General features: G+C 45.7%; 1 protein-coding gene across 1 annotated transcript; it reads left to right on the top strand.

Moving 5' to 3' along the window:
* The first annotated feature begins 1,317 nt into the window (after window positions 1-1,317).
* CSF3 (colony stimulating factor 3) lies at window positions 1,318-1,878 on the top strand. The gene has a single exon (XM_035102079.1). It carries the CDS (start codon window positions 1,318-1,320, stop codon window positions 1,876-1,878), a length of 561 nt encoding a protein of 186 aa, XP_034957970.1.
* The last annotated feature ends 18,194 nt before the right edge of the window (window positions 1,879-20,072 follow it).

The following is a 20,072-nucleotide window of genomic DNA, read 5'->3' as shown; positions in this document are numbered from 1 at the left end:
CTACTTACTGGGATTCATGATATACTGACACGGAAGCCCTCTGCATCAATGACCTGGCATTATACAAGTGATGACAAAATCTATTTACCAGGAAGAACTCAAAAATAATAATAATCAACCGTATAGGTTGAACATTACTATTAAGAAAGCCATAATATTCAAAGAGCAGAAAGTACCATTGAGAAAGTACCATTCAGCTCAACGGTTCTATATCACTTATTGTTTTGAAAGTTTCTGTCATTATATTAATTCCTGCTTTGGGTATTGTGGTTCATGACTGCTACCACTTAAGAAACACATTGTACCAAAGCAAGGAAATACTGAACAGTGCATTAACCTGATGGAATCGTCGGGATTCAGTGGGTTGTAAAATCAGTTGGGTGTAGTGGCATAATATGAACAAAACTATGAAGACCGATGGCCTATACAGGCCCACATCAGAGGCACCAAGTGCCTCCAAGATTGAGGGGGCCCGGCATGCAACTTATGCGTGCGACGTCACACTGTCTGGTAGGAGGTCAAGGGCTCTGTTGGAGCCTGTCAATAAAGTTGAGCCATGTTCGGCTCCTTGCTTGGCCTCCTCCACCCCTCAAAACTGAGGGGGCACAAACTCCTTCCCACAAATATTGTAGACCCTCCAAGTGTCCCTATTTTCAATGGACAGTCCCAGATTTTCAGAAGCTGTCCCAATTTCTTATTTGATAACAGAATGTCCCATTTTCCTTTAGAATATCTCTACAGTATTCTCATCAGAGAAATGTTGTAGGGCATGGGAGTCAACTCCTAGGGGATGATGGGACTTCAGACCCCACAATAAAATATTTGAGGGGGTGGTCCCCCAAAGTTGATGAGCATTCCCATTCAAATGTTCTGTGTGCACTGTAACATGTGATCAATCGATGAGGGGCAGAGCTTACCTGTGCCCGCAGAATATTTTATTCAACTTGGCACCCCTGTTGGAAGGTATGGAGTTATCCGAACTTCAAGTCACCAAGAAGAACCCAAAAAGTTAATTACCGTATATATTGCACATTATTCTTCAGAAAGCCATAATATTCAAAGAACAGATAGTAAATTTCACGTCATTAAGCAGGATATGTACTCATATGGTTCTATACCACTTATTTTTAAAAAAAGGTTCTCTCTATATATTATTACTCCCCTTTGGACACAGCAGCAGCCAAGCCTCTCCTGCTCCTGGTGTGTTCCTTCCCGGCAGAAGTACAAGCAAGCAGGCATCCGGCATCTCGAGAGGAGGAGAGAGGGGAAAAAAGTGAGAGAAGGTCCAGCGCAAAGAGATTCAAAGGCCTTTGCAGGATGAGCTCAGAACGAAGTGTTATTTTCCCCCTGGTCAGCATTGCACTGTGGTGGTGGGTGTGCTCAGCTACACCCCTGCCAGAGATTGCCCTCAACCAATTGGAATTCGTGCATAGGATTAGGCGTGATGTTGCTAACATGAAGAATGATCTGCGTACAGAATTCAAGATTGGCAGTGACAACGAACTGCAACTGATGCAGCAAATCCTGCGCATCGAGCAAGTTGATTATTCCCATTGTCAGAACGACCTCTGTAACAAAGAAGATTGCTTCAACCAGATACAGGCAGGCCTCAGCACCTACCTGCACACCCTCTCGCAGGTTGCCCAGGTGCTGCCAATTTTCTCTCAGAGAGTGAATGACCTCAAGCTGGATCTCTCAAACCTCTCCAGCAACATCCAGCACCAGATACTTGAGAATGAGGGGACCACTGTCACCTACCCCCAGGGAGAAACTCTGGGCTTGCAAAACCAGAGAGCTATCGGAAGCTATCTTGTCGTCCGCAACCTTGAGAATTTCATGGAAGCGATTGCCCAGGCATTGTGGCATTGTTATTCATAGCACTGCCATTATGCAACAGTTATCTTTAATAACAAATTCCCTGTCCTCTTCTCTCTATCTTCTATGCAATTGGATAGCTGATTGAAGGATTTTAGCAAAACTCTGCTGTCATTCATAGCATTAGGATTCCTTTTCAAATACTTAGCCTTTCTAATGTTGGGCTTTACAATGTGGCAGGGGCCCAAAGGGCCCAATTAAGATGATAATGTAAATCCCTATAAATCCTGGAATATGCTTATAATAGTGAATTATTACCTGTTGCTTTAAGAAACTGATGATTTAGCAAGATGCCGTTCTTTTACCAGAACAGAAGGTCAGCTAACACGCAAATCACAAAGATGTAATTCATAAGCTAGAACACAAATTGTTACATAGTACACGTAACACAGGTTCCCAACACGCATACTATCTCACAATGTAACGTATTATTGAGAATCAAAGGCCTAGTTAGCAATCCTTGGCCTAGTTAGCAATGCTTATTGCACATGCGTATTAGATTAGGTAATGACATACGTATTAAATATGAAATGAGATAATGATGAATATTAAAATATTAAATGATGTAATGCTTTATGTGATTGGTTAAATCAAAATCCTTTGTCTGAAATGTTATAAATTCCTGCCCGACCTTTGGGCGGGGTTGCAGTATTCCGAAAAGATTCGACTGTAACCTTACTGCTTTGCAATAAACATAATGGACTCCTAACTCCTCTTGTCTCTGAGTTTTATTGGCTACCTCAGAAGATAAGCCATTTTTGGCTTACAACATTTGGTGCCGTGACTCGGATGTACCAAGGTTGAAGCAGGACGATTTGGGACATTTTTCTCTTCTACTACTTCGGCCGAGTCGGAGGATTTTTCTTCAAAGCGCGTGCCAAGGGAGATATCCTTAAAAACCCGGAGAAGCAGTGGAGCACAAAGATGGCCCAACCTGCGTTTCAACTAACTGAGGAGGAGACGGAGTCCCGGCAACAAACGGCCAACAGATCAGAAAGGTATGAAATTCTTGGTGTTTGGGAACCTCCTTTTAAAAAGGGGAAGCAAGGTCTGATCCACCTTGGAAAGGTCACATAGGGCAGAAGGTACTGCTAGTGGGCCGATTAGTAAACCTTTAATAATCCTTTGACTGGGGGTCTCTGCCATCTGCAGAGGCCTTGGTGTGATTCTGTTTGGGGGTCTCTGCCATCTGCAGAGGCCTTGGTGTGATTCTGTTTGAGGGTCTCTGCCATCTGCAGAGGCCTTGGTGTGATTCTGTTTGGGGGTCTCTGCCATCTGCAGAGGCCTTGGTATGATTCTGTTTGGGGGTCTCTGCCATCTGCAGAAGCCTTGGTGTGATTCTGTTTGAGGGTCTCTGCCATCTGCAGAGGCCTTGGTGTGAGTCTGTTTGGGGGTCTCTGCCATCTGCAGAGGCCTTGGTGTCATTCTGTTTGGGGGTCTCTGCCATCTGCAGACGCCTTGGTGTGATTCTGTTTGTGTGACTGGGTGTGTGTGCTTGTGTGACAGCCTTCTATTGGGTGTGTGCTTGTGCAACGGGGTCCTTCTCTATGGGTTCCTTATTCTATAGGTTGTGTGAATTGTTTGAGTCTGTGTGTCAGGTCCGAGTTCCAGCTTTCAACTGCGACTGGGGAGAATTTATTGAGTTATCTCCTTGCTCTCCTTTTAAGGTGTTATCTCTTAAGAAGAAGAAAAGGGCTTACTTTGTTTTTCTCCTTTCCGGTTAACCAGACCCTCCCCTCATATTATTTTGCCTCCTGTATGGGCTGACTTTAGATAGTGAGCCCCCCTGAAACCCTCATGTATGGGCTGACTTTCAACAGTGAGCCCCCCTGAAACCCTCCTGTATGGGGTGACTTTCAATAGTGATCCCCCCTGAAACCCTCCTGTATGGGCATGACTTTCAACAGCGTGCCCCCCTGAAACCCTCCTGTATGGGCCTGACTTTCAATAGCGAGCCCCCCTGAAACCCTCCTCGTATAGGTAGGAAATATTCCCTGAAAGCAGAAAGTTACAGGAAAAATTTCTGCTCCTTTCAAGTTCCCCCCCTCCTTTCCCCCCCTTCTCTCTCTCTAGTTTGAGGCTTGCATTTTTTTTACTGTGTGAGTGTGCTTTTCCTTCCACAAATTCTCCGTCTGTGCAACATGGGGATAGAAACATCCAGGTCCATGTACCCTCTTTGCATGTTTTTTTAAATGGGCTTCCTCCCTCCTCCTGAGCAAAAGGGCTGGGGAGGGGGGGTAGACCTTTGCATGACTGTGTGGCTGTTTCTCTTTTTAAGTGCTTTTGCATTGAGGCTTGTGTTTCCAACCTGATGGAAGGGGGGCTGCGAAGAGCCAGGCGTTTGCATTAAGTTTTATGTGTGTGTGAAAAGGACTATGTGTTCCTTAAGCTAGCATTTCAAATTGTATCATTTCCCCCCAGAACGTTAGCAGATCAGTGCATGGGCATAGGCAGGGGGGCAGGAGGGGGCAGCTGCCCCCCCCCAGAAGCAAAAAATTAATGTATTTTACAGACCATAACCAGCACTTTTCCCCTCCAAAAACTGAAGTGGAAAGGGCTTTGCTTTAGCAAGAGCAGCTAAGTCTCCGCTTGCTGGGGGGGGGGACACAGCTGTAACAAAAACACATCAAATAAATAAAGCAAAGTGGCTACCAGTAGTTAAGCAGTTAAGACAATGGAGCAGATATCCCTGGGCAAGTTTCGAGAGCTGACCAATTCACCCTATTGTTCTCCAGTGGGAGTTGTTAATGAGCGTTCAGGAATCACATTAAGAGTTCTATTGACAATTTAATGAGGGTGCAGAGGATTCAATTTGACTAAGGTGGCTCTGCAAGGCTAAAAGGAAGTGAATAAGAAAGGGGGGCTGTAGCTTTGACAGATACAGTGATGTTTATAAAAAGCAGTGGTGTTCCAGTCTGCCCCTCCTCCTGCATCTGTATACTGTAAATCAGGGGTGGCCACCTCCCAAGAGACTCTGATATACTCACAGCGTTTAAAACTGGGAGTGATCTACCCCCTTTGGGGAGATTCAGGTCAAAGCTGTTGAGTTTTTTTAAGGAAGGGAAGCCCTGTTTTGGGGGGTTTAGGTCAAACTTGTTGAGCTTCTTTTAGGAGGGAGGGAGGCCCATTTTTGTTTAGGGCTTCAGGTCATAGTTCAACTTTTTATAGTGAGGAGGAAAATTTTGGGTGAGCTTTTTTTAGGGGTGCCAGTGACCTACCAGTGATCTACCACAGACATCCAGTGATCTACTGGTAGATCACAATCTACCTGTGGGACGTGCCTGCTGTAAATCAAGCAGAGAGAAAGCTGCTTACAAGGCTCCTGTACAGGCGTACCGGTATCTTCCTCTTGCTGTAGAGTTCCAGCATCACAGCGTCACCCAGAGGCACCCGCAAATATGAGTTATCCCTCTCTCTATTTCTTCCTTCCTTCCCTCCCTCTTCCACCCTTAATAAAATACTGGGAGGGGGCAGATAAGCCCCACATAGAAAGCCCATCAACATGGGGGGGGGACTCTTTCAAATACGGTATTTACCAGTAATTGGGGGGGGGGGTGAGGCACCTAGGCCTCTAGGAGTTGGCTGCTATGCCTAGGAGTAGAACAATTCAAGAAAGCAGAATGATGCATATGCTATGTGGTAATATATCCATAGAATTGTAGTCGGAAGGGACCACAAGGGTCATCTAGTCCAACCCCTGCAATGCAGGAATTTTTTCCTAAGGTGGGGCTTGAACCCACGACATGGTGGAAATATTATGTTGATATGCAGCAATGCCTCGGAGCTGTCGTGACTGCGACCATGCCTTGCCTCGCCCTCGCCCGCCCTGCCACCCCCTCTCGCCTGCCCAACCCTCCTGTCCTCTTGCTGCAGAGTTCCAGCATCACAACGTCACCCAGAGACACCCGCAAATATGAGTTATCCCTCTCTCTATTTCTTCCTTCCTTCCCTCCCTCTTCCATCCTTAATAAAATACGGGGGGGGAGAGATAAGCCCCACATAGAAAGCCCATCAACATGGGGGGATGACTCTTTCAAATATGGTATTTACCAGTAATTGGGGGGGGGAGGGGAGAGGCACCTAGGCCTCTAGGAGTTGGGTGCTATGCCTAGGAGTAGGACAATTCAAGAAAGCAGATTGATGCATATGCTATGGTAATATATCAATAGAATCATAGAATTGTAGTCAGAAGGGACCACAAGGGTCATCTAGTCCAACCCCCTGCAATGCAGGAATTTTTTCCTAAGGTGGGGCTTGAACCCACGACATGGTGGAAATATTGTGCAGATATGCAGCAATGCCTCGGAGCTGTCGTGACTGCGGCCATGCCTTGCCTCGCCCTTGCCCGCCCTGCCACCCCCTCTCGCCTGCCCGACCCTCCCGTCCTCTCCAGCCAAGCAGGATAGCTGCCAACGCTGCCAGCCCCAGAAGCACAAGGTGGCCGCTGCCGCCACCGCCACGATGTCATCGGGCCCACTGGCCCTGTAGCCCCGCCCACATTCCCACTTCATGGCCCCTCCCCTCCCGTGCCTTGGCCCCGCCCCTGAACGACCATGGCTCCCCCCCCTAGTTTTGATCCTGGCTACGCCCCTGGATCAGTGCATTTCTTTCTGCTGTCCTTCTGAGTTACTTTTAACACAATAGAGGTTTGTCCTCTGTGTCTGTATGTGCAGAGAGGGGGTGCCCCTCTCCATCCACCCTCCCCTCCCTTCTGGGAGTAAATGGAGGGGGCACCCTTAGAGTGTGTGTGTGTAATCCCTTTGTTCTCTGACTAGCAGTATGAATTGTATCATATTTTGTTCTCTTCCACTGCTTATGGCCAAGGTGGGGGGGGGGGAAGAGAAGTATGTGTGTCGTTGCATTGCTTTCTCATTTCTCCAGACTCAGGCCTCCTGCTCTTATTGGCCTACTTACTAGTTTTTACTGAATTGTCATTTACCTGTTCACCTTTTTCACATTTTTAAAGGTTTCAGAATGACATGTAGTTTCCTGCACCCTGTATTTCATTTTTTTGACACAACTTCACGTTTTGTTCAGGTTTTTGGCAGTTCTGACAAACTGGATGAACTATAGATTCTTGCACCCTGTATTTCATTTTTTTGACACACCTTCACATTTTATTCAGGTTTTCGGCAGTTCTGACCTGGCTTTTCACAAACTGGATGACCTGTAGTTTCTTGCACCCAGTATTTTATTTTTTAAGTGGGGAAAGAGTGGTGTGCAGGCGGTGGATGAATTTTTAAATGGTTTAATGGAGGAAGGATATTGGTTTGTCATAAGCCCCTCTTGCACAACATTCTAAGCAAGTGGGGTGAAAGGGGCCTGGGCTCCCAATAATCAGTTAACATGTGAGCAGAGTACTGTTGTTATGTGTGGGAATGTAAATGAAGGTTTATGTAATGAGGAATGAGGGTGGCAAGTGAAGAATGGGATATTGGAAATGGAAAACGTGGGGCAATTGGAAGCAGCAGCTACAGTAGTACACCTGACATTGTGAGGACGTGGGGACGTTTGAACCTCAGGAGAAAAAGGGGGATAGTGGGATACAACTGGTGGACAGGCGTGGGGCAGAAATTTGGAATAATTGGGGAAAACAGGATGGAAAAGGAATGTGTACACATTTTGAGGGCAATGTCCATCTTCTGCACAGATTTGGAATGTGCTTTCACAACCGTCCGTGCCCATGTTGCAGAGCACACCTGAGGGGTGACTCCGTCTCCTAACGGAACGCTGTGGAGCAGAGTTGACGGCCCGCCAGGCTGCCTGTCATGGCAGGATCATGGGACGATGATAGGAGCCTGAAGTGGCTCTGGTTTTGGGGTATTGGAGGAGTGGACAAAGCAAACACTTCATAGACTGTGATAAAATAGACAGAGGTACTCCCTATTGCCCTATCCAGAATTCGTTGTTACCCCAAAGCAACCCTGAGGTACTCCCTATTGCCCTATCCAGAATTCGTTGTTACCCAAAAGCAACCCTGAAATCGTCACCTTTTGAATGAGCACATCGAAGGGTTAACTCCATTGTCCAAGCAAAACACCGTAGAGCGGAGTTGGCAAACCCGCCAAGCTGGCCGCCACGGCAGTGTAGAACAATGAGAGTTGCCAACTGATGGCTCTAAACCTAATTCAATGGCTTGGCTGTGTCAAGCAACCTAGCTCTGTCTGAGCTTCTCCCTATTGCCCTGTTTGCAGACCCCCATTGCCCTGTTTGCAGATATTCCCGGTAGCTTTCAGGCTAGAACTGCCGGACTCCATGAGGGTGCACCCAGTGTTCCACAGGTCGTTGCTGTCACCTTATCAGGAAAGCACCAGGTTCCACGACAGCAACCAGCCCCCCGAGGGTGGGGGGGACCAGGGAGGCACACGGCCGCTCAATGTGGCCACGGAAATTCTTGATTCCCGGTGGGGGATGGTGGTCTGGAGTATCTCATGGCGTGGGAAGACACACCACCGTCCCAGAATGAATGGGTGCTCGCCACGGAGATACAGGAGGAATTCTTAGTGGAAGAGTTCCATGCCCTCTTTCCTCACAAACCCAAGCCATGGCACATGGAAAGGGGAAATGGGGCGGCCCCAAATGGGGAGGGGGAGGAACCCTCAGAAGGGGAAGCCACGAGCAATTCACCATGGCAATGGGAAGAGGGTTTTGTGGAGCAAGAAGAGGAGGGGTGGTTCTACCCGGCGACGCGAGCGCCAGAGCCAGTGGAGGACTGGGAACAAATCTTCACCCCCATGGACTCGGATGCCACTGACTTTTTGGGTTTTCCGTCGCCACCAGGGAGAGGGGTGCTGGAACCGAATTGGGAGCAACTTTTCACCCCCACCAGTTCGGACGCCACGGACTTTATAGGTTTCCAGTCGTCTCCAACGCTCTCGGAGCCCTCGAGAGGGGGAGGGGGGCCTGGAGGGGTGGATGTGAGGGACAGAAGCTACAGACAGCCCCCTCCTATCTTAAGCACAAGCTCTTCTCCCAGCGCCAGTGGGAGCGGGGAGGGGGATGACTCCAGCGGGGAATCGGGAAGTGGAGGCCATGGCTCAGGCAGGGTGGGAGAGCCACTGCTCCGCTTAGGAGAGGAAGGGGGAAGCAGGGAAAGTGTGGCAAGAAGACCGATCCCGCCGGCCCCAGAATTGCGAAGGAAGCGACGGGGGCGGAGATTCAGTATTCCCAGACTACTTTGCTGGAGAAAGACGCGGGAATCTCCATTCGGAGGTTCTGACCCAGACTGACAACATGTACATAGTACTGACTCTGCACTGTAAATAGTTTGCACATAATAAAAGCAGGAAAATGCCACGTCGTGAGGAGTCTTTACTCTAGAGTAGCCGCTACCGCGCCTGTGACAGTTGGCACCTGTGTTTATTGCAGGCTCTGGGACCAGTGTCCATGTTAAGCCTGGTGGTGGTATTATTGTGGGTGAGGAGTTGATTAAGATTGGGTGGCTGTCTGTAGGCAATGAATCTGAAGAAGTGTGCATGCACACAAAAGCTCATGCAAATGAGAAACTTAGTTGGTCTCTAAGGTGCTACTGGAAGGAATTTTTTTTTTACTTGTTTCAATCCTTTCCTTTAGGGCCTTCAAGATGCGGAAGTTGTAAAGACCTGGGAGGCAGATGCATTGTTAAGAATGGATAATGCCCCAGAAAGAAATACATCCAAAATGGCTGCTGTGACCATGGTCAATGGTGCTGCGAGCATAAATGATGTGCAACTCCAGGCCATTGCATGTTTCTTAACCTCGACTACCTGAAAAAAGAGATGGATCTTCAGTTGGGGAAGCCAAGAAAGCTCATGCCCAACACAGATAAAGCAGTGAATTCCACTCATTAAAATATGGGGGGGGAAGCAGGTGTGGAAGTCATTTTCAAAATATGTTTTGCAAGACATGATCCCAACCCAATTACATTTTCGAATGTTTCCTGCTCAGCTTTGAGCTTTCTCAAAATCCAAGTGACAATTGTTGTCGTCAAGAGGCTTCCAACTGCATTTTGTATTAGCTGTCTTAGCAAAATAGTTTTTGAAGGCACTTCTGAGCAACACACTACTGTAGTCCAGTTTGGAGACTCTGAGAGTGTGAATGATCATGGCCAGTGTTTCGGTCCAGACAGGACCATGGCTGAAAGATTGTCCCCATGCACCCGAAGCCACTTATATCCCCAGTGACACAGCTGAATCCAAGAGGACTCTTGAGCTGGTCTGAGAGGGTTCAACTATATCCAGAGATGAACTCTGTGACCTTGGCTAGATGGGTACTGAGACAGGTGCAGAAAAGGATCAAAGACTTCTGAGCACCAGAACTGCATGGAACTCATGGTCCTTCCATGCACACAAAACCACTCCTGTTTACCAAACAAGCCAAATATATTTATTCCACCAGTATCACTTAGGAGTCTGAATCCCTGGTCAATCTCCTGCAAAGCATCCAGATCCAGTAGATCCATCCTATCTTCTCCCCTCCCGCTGCTCATTATCTCCATCTTCACCAGAACGAGTTCCAATTTAAACCCTTATCCAGTTCATTCACAATTCAAGGCATCAGTGCAGCACATGCACTGTTTCTCCTCAGGTGCAATGAGCGTTGTCAGGTTATGGGCAACCTTCACCAGAGGGTTATTGTGATGCACTGTCCAGACTGGAAAATATATCACAACATGCTTCCAGGGCTTCACATAGTCAGGCACCCCTTGTGGCTCAACAATAGCAGTTGGGACCTCGGCCAGTTGTGGCATGGCACAAGAGCTTTAGCTTTGCCAGCCTGAGATTACTGAATAACTTGACTAAGTTATTGCAGCCAAATACTCCCACAACCCATTGCAGCTATCTCCCATGGTACCCCAATGAGAAAGTTCCTCCACCTTAAAAACAAAGAAAAAACATTTGTGTTGCCTCCCTCTTGTTGCAATGCAAACCTGCTCTCTCACTAGTACCATTAACTATTTGTTAGCCAGGTTGAAGAAAGAATCCAGAAAGTTTATTTACTGTAGTAAAGTGTTTAAGCAGGATTGAGCCACAATGGCAGTTGGCAAGATACCTGGTCTGGTCCAGGGGATGTCTATGAAACCCTGCAAATTTCACATGAAATGTAAATCATGTGCAGAACACAAGGTCAAGGTTGCTCCAAAGGGTAAGGTATCCAGCAGGGAAGCCAAGGAGCCCTACCAGATTGTGCACACCATCATTAGGCTTTCTCGTAAAGTTGAGAGAGCAGCCAACTTGTGGAAACTCTTAGAGCACCGAAACCTCATCTTTCCTTCAGATAGCTATTGATGTGTCCTGGGCTGCTAAAATAGGAGAGTTGGGATTTTGGTTATCATGAGCAAATTTCCTTTCCCCACCCTCCTGGCCACTACCTCCATTCCCCAGCAGTTGTTCCTGCAAGGAATTGCCTGGTTCATACCGGGTCAAAAGCAAGGGACAGATTGTGTATTTATTCATGCAGAATCTATTTGTTGTTGTTGTTTTTAATATTCTTGCTATTGTTCTGTTTTCAGTTGCTTGGGGGAAATGGGGAAAGTACAGTTGTAAGGAGTGAAGGGAAGAAATCTTGGGCACACAAGGCAATTTGGTGGTTTTCCCCAACCCTGTGAGAGAGCAATGAAAGACAGAAACCATCTCTACCTTCCTGTTTGCATTCATGAAAAATGACACAGGAAGTCATTGGCACAATAGTTTTTATTATTATTATTATTATTATTATTATTATTATTATTAAACCCAGGAGGTCAAAGCTTTGGAAGAAACTGGAGATTTCCTTTACAGAAAGTTGTTGAGTTGCAGCAAAGACTCATCTCCTGAATGTTAGGCACATCAGATTGGTTAGGAAAGGGAAGGCCTATTTTACAAAAGGTCTGCTGAGATATAAGGATTCTCCGGGATATCATCTGGGATATCTTTCTGTAGGTCATCCCTGAAAAACAAAAGAGAACAGAATGAGACTCACAGGCCTCACAATGTCATCTACTTTGTGCTGCAAGCTCTAGAGACAGTGCAGCAAGTCAAAGCTTGAGGTCAAAGCACTGGCAAAAAGGGGAGGTTTCCCCTGCAGAAAATGCTTGAGGTGCAACAAAGGCTTGGCTAAACTATTGAACCAAATGTTAGGCACATCAGAAAAAGGAAGCCATCATTTACCAAAGCTTTTGTGATATATAGGGATTCTCTGGGATATCATCTGGAATCTGTTTCTGTGGGTTATCCCTGCAAAACAGAAGAGAACACGATTCACAGACCTCACAGTGTTGTATTACTTCTTCAGCCAAATGATCCTTTTAAAAATGTACTTGAACTATGGTATACTCAGAAGTGGTGAATCCTCGGCCCTCCAGATATTACTGACCTTCAACTCCAATCAGCCGCAGACAAGATGACCAACCGTCCTACAGGTTATACCTTGTTGAGAGAAGTCTCAAAAGTTCAGAGATGTGAGCCAACCTTTCCCTATGGTGTTTGGCTTTATCCCATAAAACAGCTGTGCTTCAACAGTAACACCAATGTTTTAACTTCATATGTAGAGCTAACGAGCTTTTCACCTACAGTGTGGTAGTCTAAATGAACTCTCACTAAATGTAAGGATCTTTCTATTAGAACTAAACCCAAGGAAAAAAAGGTCAACCCACTTTCACAACCCGCTTTGCAGTCATTTTCTGGTTGGCACTCATGGCACTTTCTCAGACTTCCAAATATTACCAAATGACCCAAACAGTGTTGGTGAGCCCTGCATTCAACCATGGCTGATCTGGCCGCAAAAAAGTAACTCCTGAAGATATTTTACCTGTCTGCATCACAACAGTAGACCAGCTCATCAGAATGGCATGAAGTTCTTGAAGAGATCGTTTCACCATGCAGACATGCTGGTCTACATTTGCCAAAGCATTGTGAAGCTTGGTTGAATCCTGCAAATATAGTGTGTGTGTGTGAATATAAATTACATTTCATATGAGAAGGGATCAAAGGGATGGAGCAGGTCACCTCTGAGGAAAGGTTGCAGCAATTCAGACTTAGTTTAGGGGGAAGTTGAGTAAGATAGACAATATGACATAAGTTTATTTAAAATAAAAAAATTCCTTCAGTAGCACCTTAAAGACCAACTAAGTTTTTATTTTGGTATGAGCTTTTGTGAGCATGCACACTTCGTATCTGACAAAGTGTGCATGCACACGAAAGCTCATACCAAAATAAAAACTTAGTTGGTCTTTAAGGTGCTACTGAAGGAATTTTTTTATTTTGCTTCGACTCAGACCAACACGGCTACCTACCTGTAATAAGTTTATTTAATTAGACATGGCAGGGAGAAAGTGGCTAGAGATATTTTTTCCCTCCCTCTCTCATAACACTAGCACTTGTGGACATGCAAGGAAGCTGAATTTTGGAAGATTTCAGACAGATAGAAGAAAGAACTTCATGCAGCCCAAACTCGCTTCCCCAAGAGGCATTGATGGCTACTAACTCGCTTTAAAAAAGGATTAGATGGATTCACTAGCCACAATTTATTTATTCATGAAATTATAAATATACATATATTTATAAATTACAATATAAAAATAACCCAAAAGACGTAATAAAAACAAGAACAGAAACAAAGCAAAAATTCCACCTCCCACAACACAGTAATAGGGCATTGCATGTCAGTCAACCAAAGGCCTGGTTAGAGAGGAACATTTTGGTCTGGCCCCTCAAGGTTATAATGAAGGCACCAGCCAAACCTCCCTGGAGAGAGAATTTTGCAAATGGGGAGCATTCCACAAATGGGGAGCCCTTTCTCGTGTTGCCACCCTCTGGACAGCTCATGGGGAGCTTCCCTCCTTTCCAACTGGACAAAGAGGATGTTGAGTGTGATTGAATTGCTATAGACCACAGCAGCTCCCATCCTTGACCCTCTAGTCTGCCCTGATGCTGAACTGAGTACGCAGGTGGGCACTGTTCTCTCACCCAGGTCTCAGTGATGCAGACCAGATTGTCCTCCTCACCCACAGATCATGGATGAGGGAGTTCTTATTCAAAGCTGAACTGGCATCCAATAGCAGCAGTCACACACCCGAGGGATAGGACAACCATAATTCCCCAGACTGGAGGGAGGGCTGGCACATTGCACAGTCACTAACTGTCTGTGCCTTGTGCCCCTTACCAGGCCTGCCCCAACTCCATAGCTCCCCTTGCACAGTTCCACTGTAATTGCTGTCTCCCATGCTCTCCCCAGCTCCTCTCTTCCCAGGTACATCTAATGTCCCTTAATTTAAACAATAAACACCCTGAATTTAAAAATACACAAGTTAAATGCACTTTAAAACAATTTTAAATGTTTTAAACAATTAGGACAACAGCAGCAACAGCAACAACCCCCTAAACAATCCAACCCATCTATTTAGAGAATTTGTACTCCACTCTTCAACCTAAAAGGCTCCCAGAGTGGTTTACGTGCTATTATTTAAAATAAGGTGGTCTCCACCCCTGGAAAATAACATGACACACAAGGGGAAAGGGACAGGGAGGAAAGGAGATAATAAAACTCAGGCACCAGTTTTAAAACAATTGTTTTTATAATGCCCAACTGGCACGGCTCAGGGGTAGGATAATGAGATCTGGTTTCCAATCTTTCCCAGACATAGGATTGTAGCATTGGGCACTTACCCAGGAACCTAAAAAACTGATGCCTTCTACTGAGTCAAATTGTTGGTTCATCTGGCTCAAAACTGTCTACACTAACCGGCAGTGACATCTCCAGGGTTTTATGGGGGAGATTCAGATCTGAGAAATAGTCCTAATAAATCTTGCAAAATACCCTGATTGGCCCATAGAACAGCCCTGTTGGTGGTTTCACTGAAAGCTATGGTGCTGACAATAGGTACCCCTATATATCTCACCTGAGGAACTCAGCAGCATTATAAAGAGTGCAGGGGACACAGTCTTCATGGCTGAATGTTGGATCCACTCAAGGAGATGTCAGAAAGAGAACTAAATGAACTCTTTATATACAGAAAATTGAGGAGTGGGATAATTACACCTACGGGAAACAGATTGCTCTTGGCAGGAAACTCATGGGCAAATGATGGACTGTGTACTCCAAGCTAGTGTTGGTGCCACCATCAAAGCTCCTTCTAAATGACCATACATCGTGTTCCTTCCCAAATGGCTTTCTCTCCCCTCTGCAATAGATATATCAAAGGGATGAGTGCTTTGATCTGAAAATCAATTTGCACAGAACTAACACACACACACACACACACACACACAGTATAAAGACTTTGATCCAAAGATCTCAAGGCAAAGTTCTATTTCCAAAATAGCACCTTCCCACTGCACTCAGCCCACACTTCACAAGGTTGAACTGTTGAGAAGTGGAGGAGGCATGAGGAGAAGGACCAAAGAGGAAAAACTGAGGAGAAAAGCTGAGGCTAGAATATTATAACCCAGTGTGTTATTAATAGCCCATGTGTTATTAATACTTGTCTGGGAGAAAGCGGGAGAAGGGATTCCATAACAGAACTGTCCTGAGAGGGAGGCAAAACAAATGTGTTTTTAAGGTGGATGTACTGTCCCAGAAGCCATAAGTACAACCAGAGGCTCATTGGAATACAGAGGCATATTGTCCCCAATAGCTGGACTGGGTTGTGGGAGTATTTGGCTGCAATGGAGCTTAGGAAATTTGGTCTGAGATAAAAGCCACTTAGTGTTTGAAGTCAGCAACCATTGTTCTTGGGTCTTCAGAAACTGCTACCAAGCACTTTTGAGAACCAAATGGAAACAATAGTTCTTATTCTTCTTTGGTGATCATTCAGAGTTGAGTAATATTGTCTTCCATGAACACGGTCTTAACAGTGAGTCCGTAAGTGACTGTTGAGGCCAATTCTGGATCCACACATCCTTCCACAGTGGGGACATAGGTTTCCGGGCAGAAGTCGATCATGGTGAGGATTTGCCAAATGTGCCTTCCTCTTAGTATGTTTCTCCCTTTCGGCCTGTGTTTGAGTGCCTTCAAAGTTCATGACACCGTTGGCAAAGGCTGTTCTCCAATTGGAGCGCTTGCCGGTCAGTGTTTCCCAATTGCCTGTGTTTATACATTTTTTTATATTTGCCTTGAGAGAGACTTTAAACTTCTTTTGTTGACCACCAGCATTATGTTTTCCATTTTTAAGTTCAGTATAGAGTAGTTGCTTTAGAAGATGATAATCAGGCATCTGAAAAACATGACCAGTCCAATGAAGTTGATGTTGGAGAATCGTTGCTTCAAAACTGATGATCTTTGCTTCTTCCAAAAGCTGTTTTCTGGTCCTGCTGGATCTCTCAGCGACATATGATACTGTCGACCATGCTGCCAGACTGGTTACTGGAAGCAGTTGCCAGAACCATATAACACAGGTCTTAAAGGATATACATTGGCTCCCAGTACATTTCCAAGCACAATTCAAAGTGTTGGTGCTGACCTTTAAAGCCCTAAACGGCTTTGCCCTGTATACCTGAAGGAGCATCGCCACCCATATCATTCAGCCCAGACACTGAGATCCAGCTCCAAGGGCCGTCTGGTGGTTCCCTCACTTGAGAAATGAGGTTACAGAGAACAAGGCAGAGGGCCTTCCTGGTAATTGCACCCACCCCGTCGAACATCCTCCTGTCAGATATCAAGGAAATAGACAACTATCTTACTTTTAGAAGACATCTGAAGGCAGGCCTGTTTAGGGAAGTTTTTAATATTTGATCTTTTATTGTGTTTTTAATATTCTGTTAGGAGCTGCCTAGAGTGGCTAGGGGAACCAAGTCAGTTGGGTGGCATATACTGTAAATAATAAAATTATTATTGCTGCTGCTGTTCTCTGCTCTTCATTCCTTCTTTCTTCTAGCCCTGCTCTTAAAGGAGCCATATTCTCACACATAGTATCCCTTTATAAAACCAACAATCTTAGTTGAAAAATTGTCCTGTCTATAGTGCTTGTGTCCATCTCATGCCTAAGCCTATTATATCAGTAACCAGGATGTTTTTGAATGAATTGGTGGCAGGAGAAAATTTAAGAATTACTATAAGAGCTCTATACTTTCAGGATTCAATCCTACACATCTGTTTTCTACAGGGGACCAACTGAGGAATCAAGAAAAAGGAGATTATAGCAGCTGAAAGTTGGATCCACCAATGTCTCCTTCCCACCCAAAGATATGGCTGAAGTAGAAGTAAATGAACTCTTCATGCATGCTTCATTGGGGACTAATGAGGCTAATATAGAACAGAAGAAACCTTGGGGGGGACCCATTGGCAATCAAAGGACTGTGTGTTCTGAACAGCACCGTAATAATACAAATCACAGTTGCAAGTCACAGGTAGGTAGCCGTACATGAAAGCTCATACCAATGACAAACTTAGTTGGTCTCTAAGGTGCTATTGGAAGGATTTTGTTTTGTTTTGTTTTGACTGCAGTTTACAAGTGATCCTCAATGACCCTGATTATCTGGATCCACTTCAATGGTTTTGCTACTTAATCAGCCTTTGTTGTGCTGCATCAGGAGAGAGACGTGGACATTGCAAAACTGCTACTCTTACTCAATGTCTCAGCAACTTTTGATACTGTCAGGGGGACTCCCTACAGGGAGCCTCCCCCCATCATCCTGATCAGCATTTCGCCCAGCAAGAGAGGGAGCAGTGGGGCAGGCGGGGGGGGGGAATGAGGAGTGGAGCGGAATGGAGGAGGGAAGGCTCAGTGAGGTATCAGAGCCCATTCACCGCTCAAGCCAACAAGTGGAAGAGGGAGCACAGCTGCTTCCGGCGCCCGTATTGAGGCGTGCGCCCAAACGCAGGTTTAGAAGGTGGCGTTTCGGGGTGCCCAAGCTATTATGCTGGCCCCGGAGCAGAAGGGTGCCATTGCTGGATTCTGCGAGTGACTAGGAGGTCATGTTTTCTGCTATGTCTGCACTGTAAATAGTATGCACAATAAAACCCTTAAAGACAGAACGGACTGGGGCGTCTTTACTCGGGAGTAGCCGCAACAATCCCCTGACAGATACCATTGGCCATGGTATCCTCCCGGATCAAATGTGTGGGAAGGGTATCAGAGGCACTGTGGTACAGTAGTTCTGTTCCTACCTGGTTGTGCAAAGTAACATTGGAGGAATGTTCTCCAACTCATTGGCACCTGTGCTATTGGGTTCCATTGTGCACTATTCTGACCCCAATGTTGTTCAATATCTAAATGAAGCCATTCAGAGTGGTCATTAGGAATTTTAGAGCATGGTACCATCAGTATACAGTCGTACCTTGGTTCTCAAATGCCTTGCTACTCATACGTTTTGACTCCCGAATGCCGAAAACCCGGAACTAAGTTTTTCGGAAGCTGAATGTTGACGTGGCTTCCACTTGAGCGCAGGAAGCTCCTCCAGCCAATTGGAAGCTGCATCTTGGTTTTCGAACAGAGTTCCAGAATGGATTACGTTCAAGAAGCAAGGTACAACTGTACTGGTACCCAGCTCTACTCCTCCATAACATAAGAGCTAAATCAAAATATTTTGTGCAAGCTCTGGATCAGCGTCTTAACGCAGCAGTGGACCAGATGAAGGCCAATAAACTGATTTGGGGCACACTGTTCAAGCAGCCCATTCCTTTTCAAACAGGAATGAAGCATCATGTTAGGTGAGGAACCACCTTCATGGAAGCAAAAGCATGGGAAAGTCTGAAATGCTGTCAAACCATGCTTGTATTCCTTACAGGCTGGGCTCCCATCTTTTGCAGCAGCTTGGAAGAAGGTGCTGGTACTTTGTCTTCACTACAGAACAACAATAACCTCAAGGCTTGATTCTTGCACAATGTGCTCTGTATGGAAATATATTTGTGCGCAGTCTGGAGACTCCAGCTAGTGAAAAATTGTGCCACTAGGCTGTTAATGGAGACAGACTATTGCCAGCACAGAACTCCAGTGCTCAAAGGTCTGCACTAGCTGCAAGAGGTGCCAGCTTGAATAAAATATGGGCGGGGGGAGGTAAGCCCCCGCCCTGCATAACCAATCACATGATGCAGCACAACACACCATTTGAATGGCAATGCCCATTAACTTTGGGGGGAGCGGGGCCCTCAAATGTTTTATTGGGGAGGGCAAAGGGATATTGGCCCTTAAGAGTTGGCTCCTATGTTAGCTGCCCATACCCTATCAGGGCAGTTTCAAGGTTATTGTATTAACTTACAAGGCCCTTAACAATTTTGGTCCAAGATACCTCATGGACCACCTAATCATTGAAGTCTTTGGGGGGAAATCATCGTCAGTGGTCCCTTCCAAATTCAGGAGCCCAATTTTATGGAGCTTCATTCCGACTGAGGTCAGTCAGGCTCACTCCCTACTAAATATCGGGTGCCTTCTCGAAGCCACCAACATGAGTCTGACCAAACTGCGGGAGGCAGTGGAAGACAGGAGTGCCTGGCGTGCTCTGGTCCACGGGGTCACGAAGAGTCGGACACGACCAAACGACTAAACAGCAACACTGAAGAGCATTTTAACTGGAGTTTGATATTATAGTTTCGACTTGGGCGGGGTTTTGTTTTTTAATGTATTATATCTTTGTAAAAGACTATTGTAGTTAAGTGGCATATGAAGTGTATAAATAAATGAAAAGTAAATTAAAGAAAACATTTGTGGACAAAATAATGACTCAGCAATTCATCTCCACATCAAATTTGGTTTTATTAGGTTCAGAATGTCAAAGTATGGCGAGCGGCTTAATTGCCAGAAAACGTTTCAGCAGCTCAAAGCATTCTTCCGAATCACCAGCCCACATGCTAAGTACATCTGGTTAGCATGGAGACTAACTCCATATTTTAAAAAGTAGGTGGGTACAGTTTAGCAAGCGCAGGCACAACACGATACAGTCTGTGGTAACCTGATAAATGGAGGACATGATCAGTACTAATCAAGACATATGAATGGACGCTGGAAGAGATCAGCTGAATTACATAACAATCAGCAAGGCAATATCTTAAAAGAGAACTTCAAGAACTTATGCATATTCAAAGGTCATTGTTGTTCATCTCAAACAGAAAAGGAAAGTCTTTACCAACTGTCTGGGGGTGGGGGCAATGCTCCCATTGCAAAATCATTCATAAAGGTAAAGGTACCCCTGACCATTAGGTCCAGTCGTGTACGACTCTGGGGTTGCGCATTCATCTCACTTTACTGGCCGAGGGAGCCGGCGTTTGTCTGCAGACACCTTCCGGGTCATGTGGCCAGCATGACT

Source organism: Zootoca vivipara, chromosome 3, assembly GCF_965207765.1.
Source record: "Zootoca vivipara chromosome 3, rZooViv2.hap1.1, whole genome shotgun sequence".
In the NCBI taxonomy this organism is placed as follows: Eukaryota; Metazoa; Chordata; class Lepidosauria; order Squamata; family Lacertidae; genus Zootoca; species Zootoca vivipara.
This window is presented reverse-complemented; position numbering and strand designations above follow the sequence as displayed.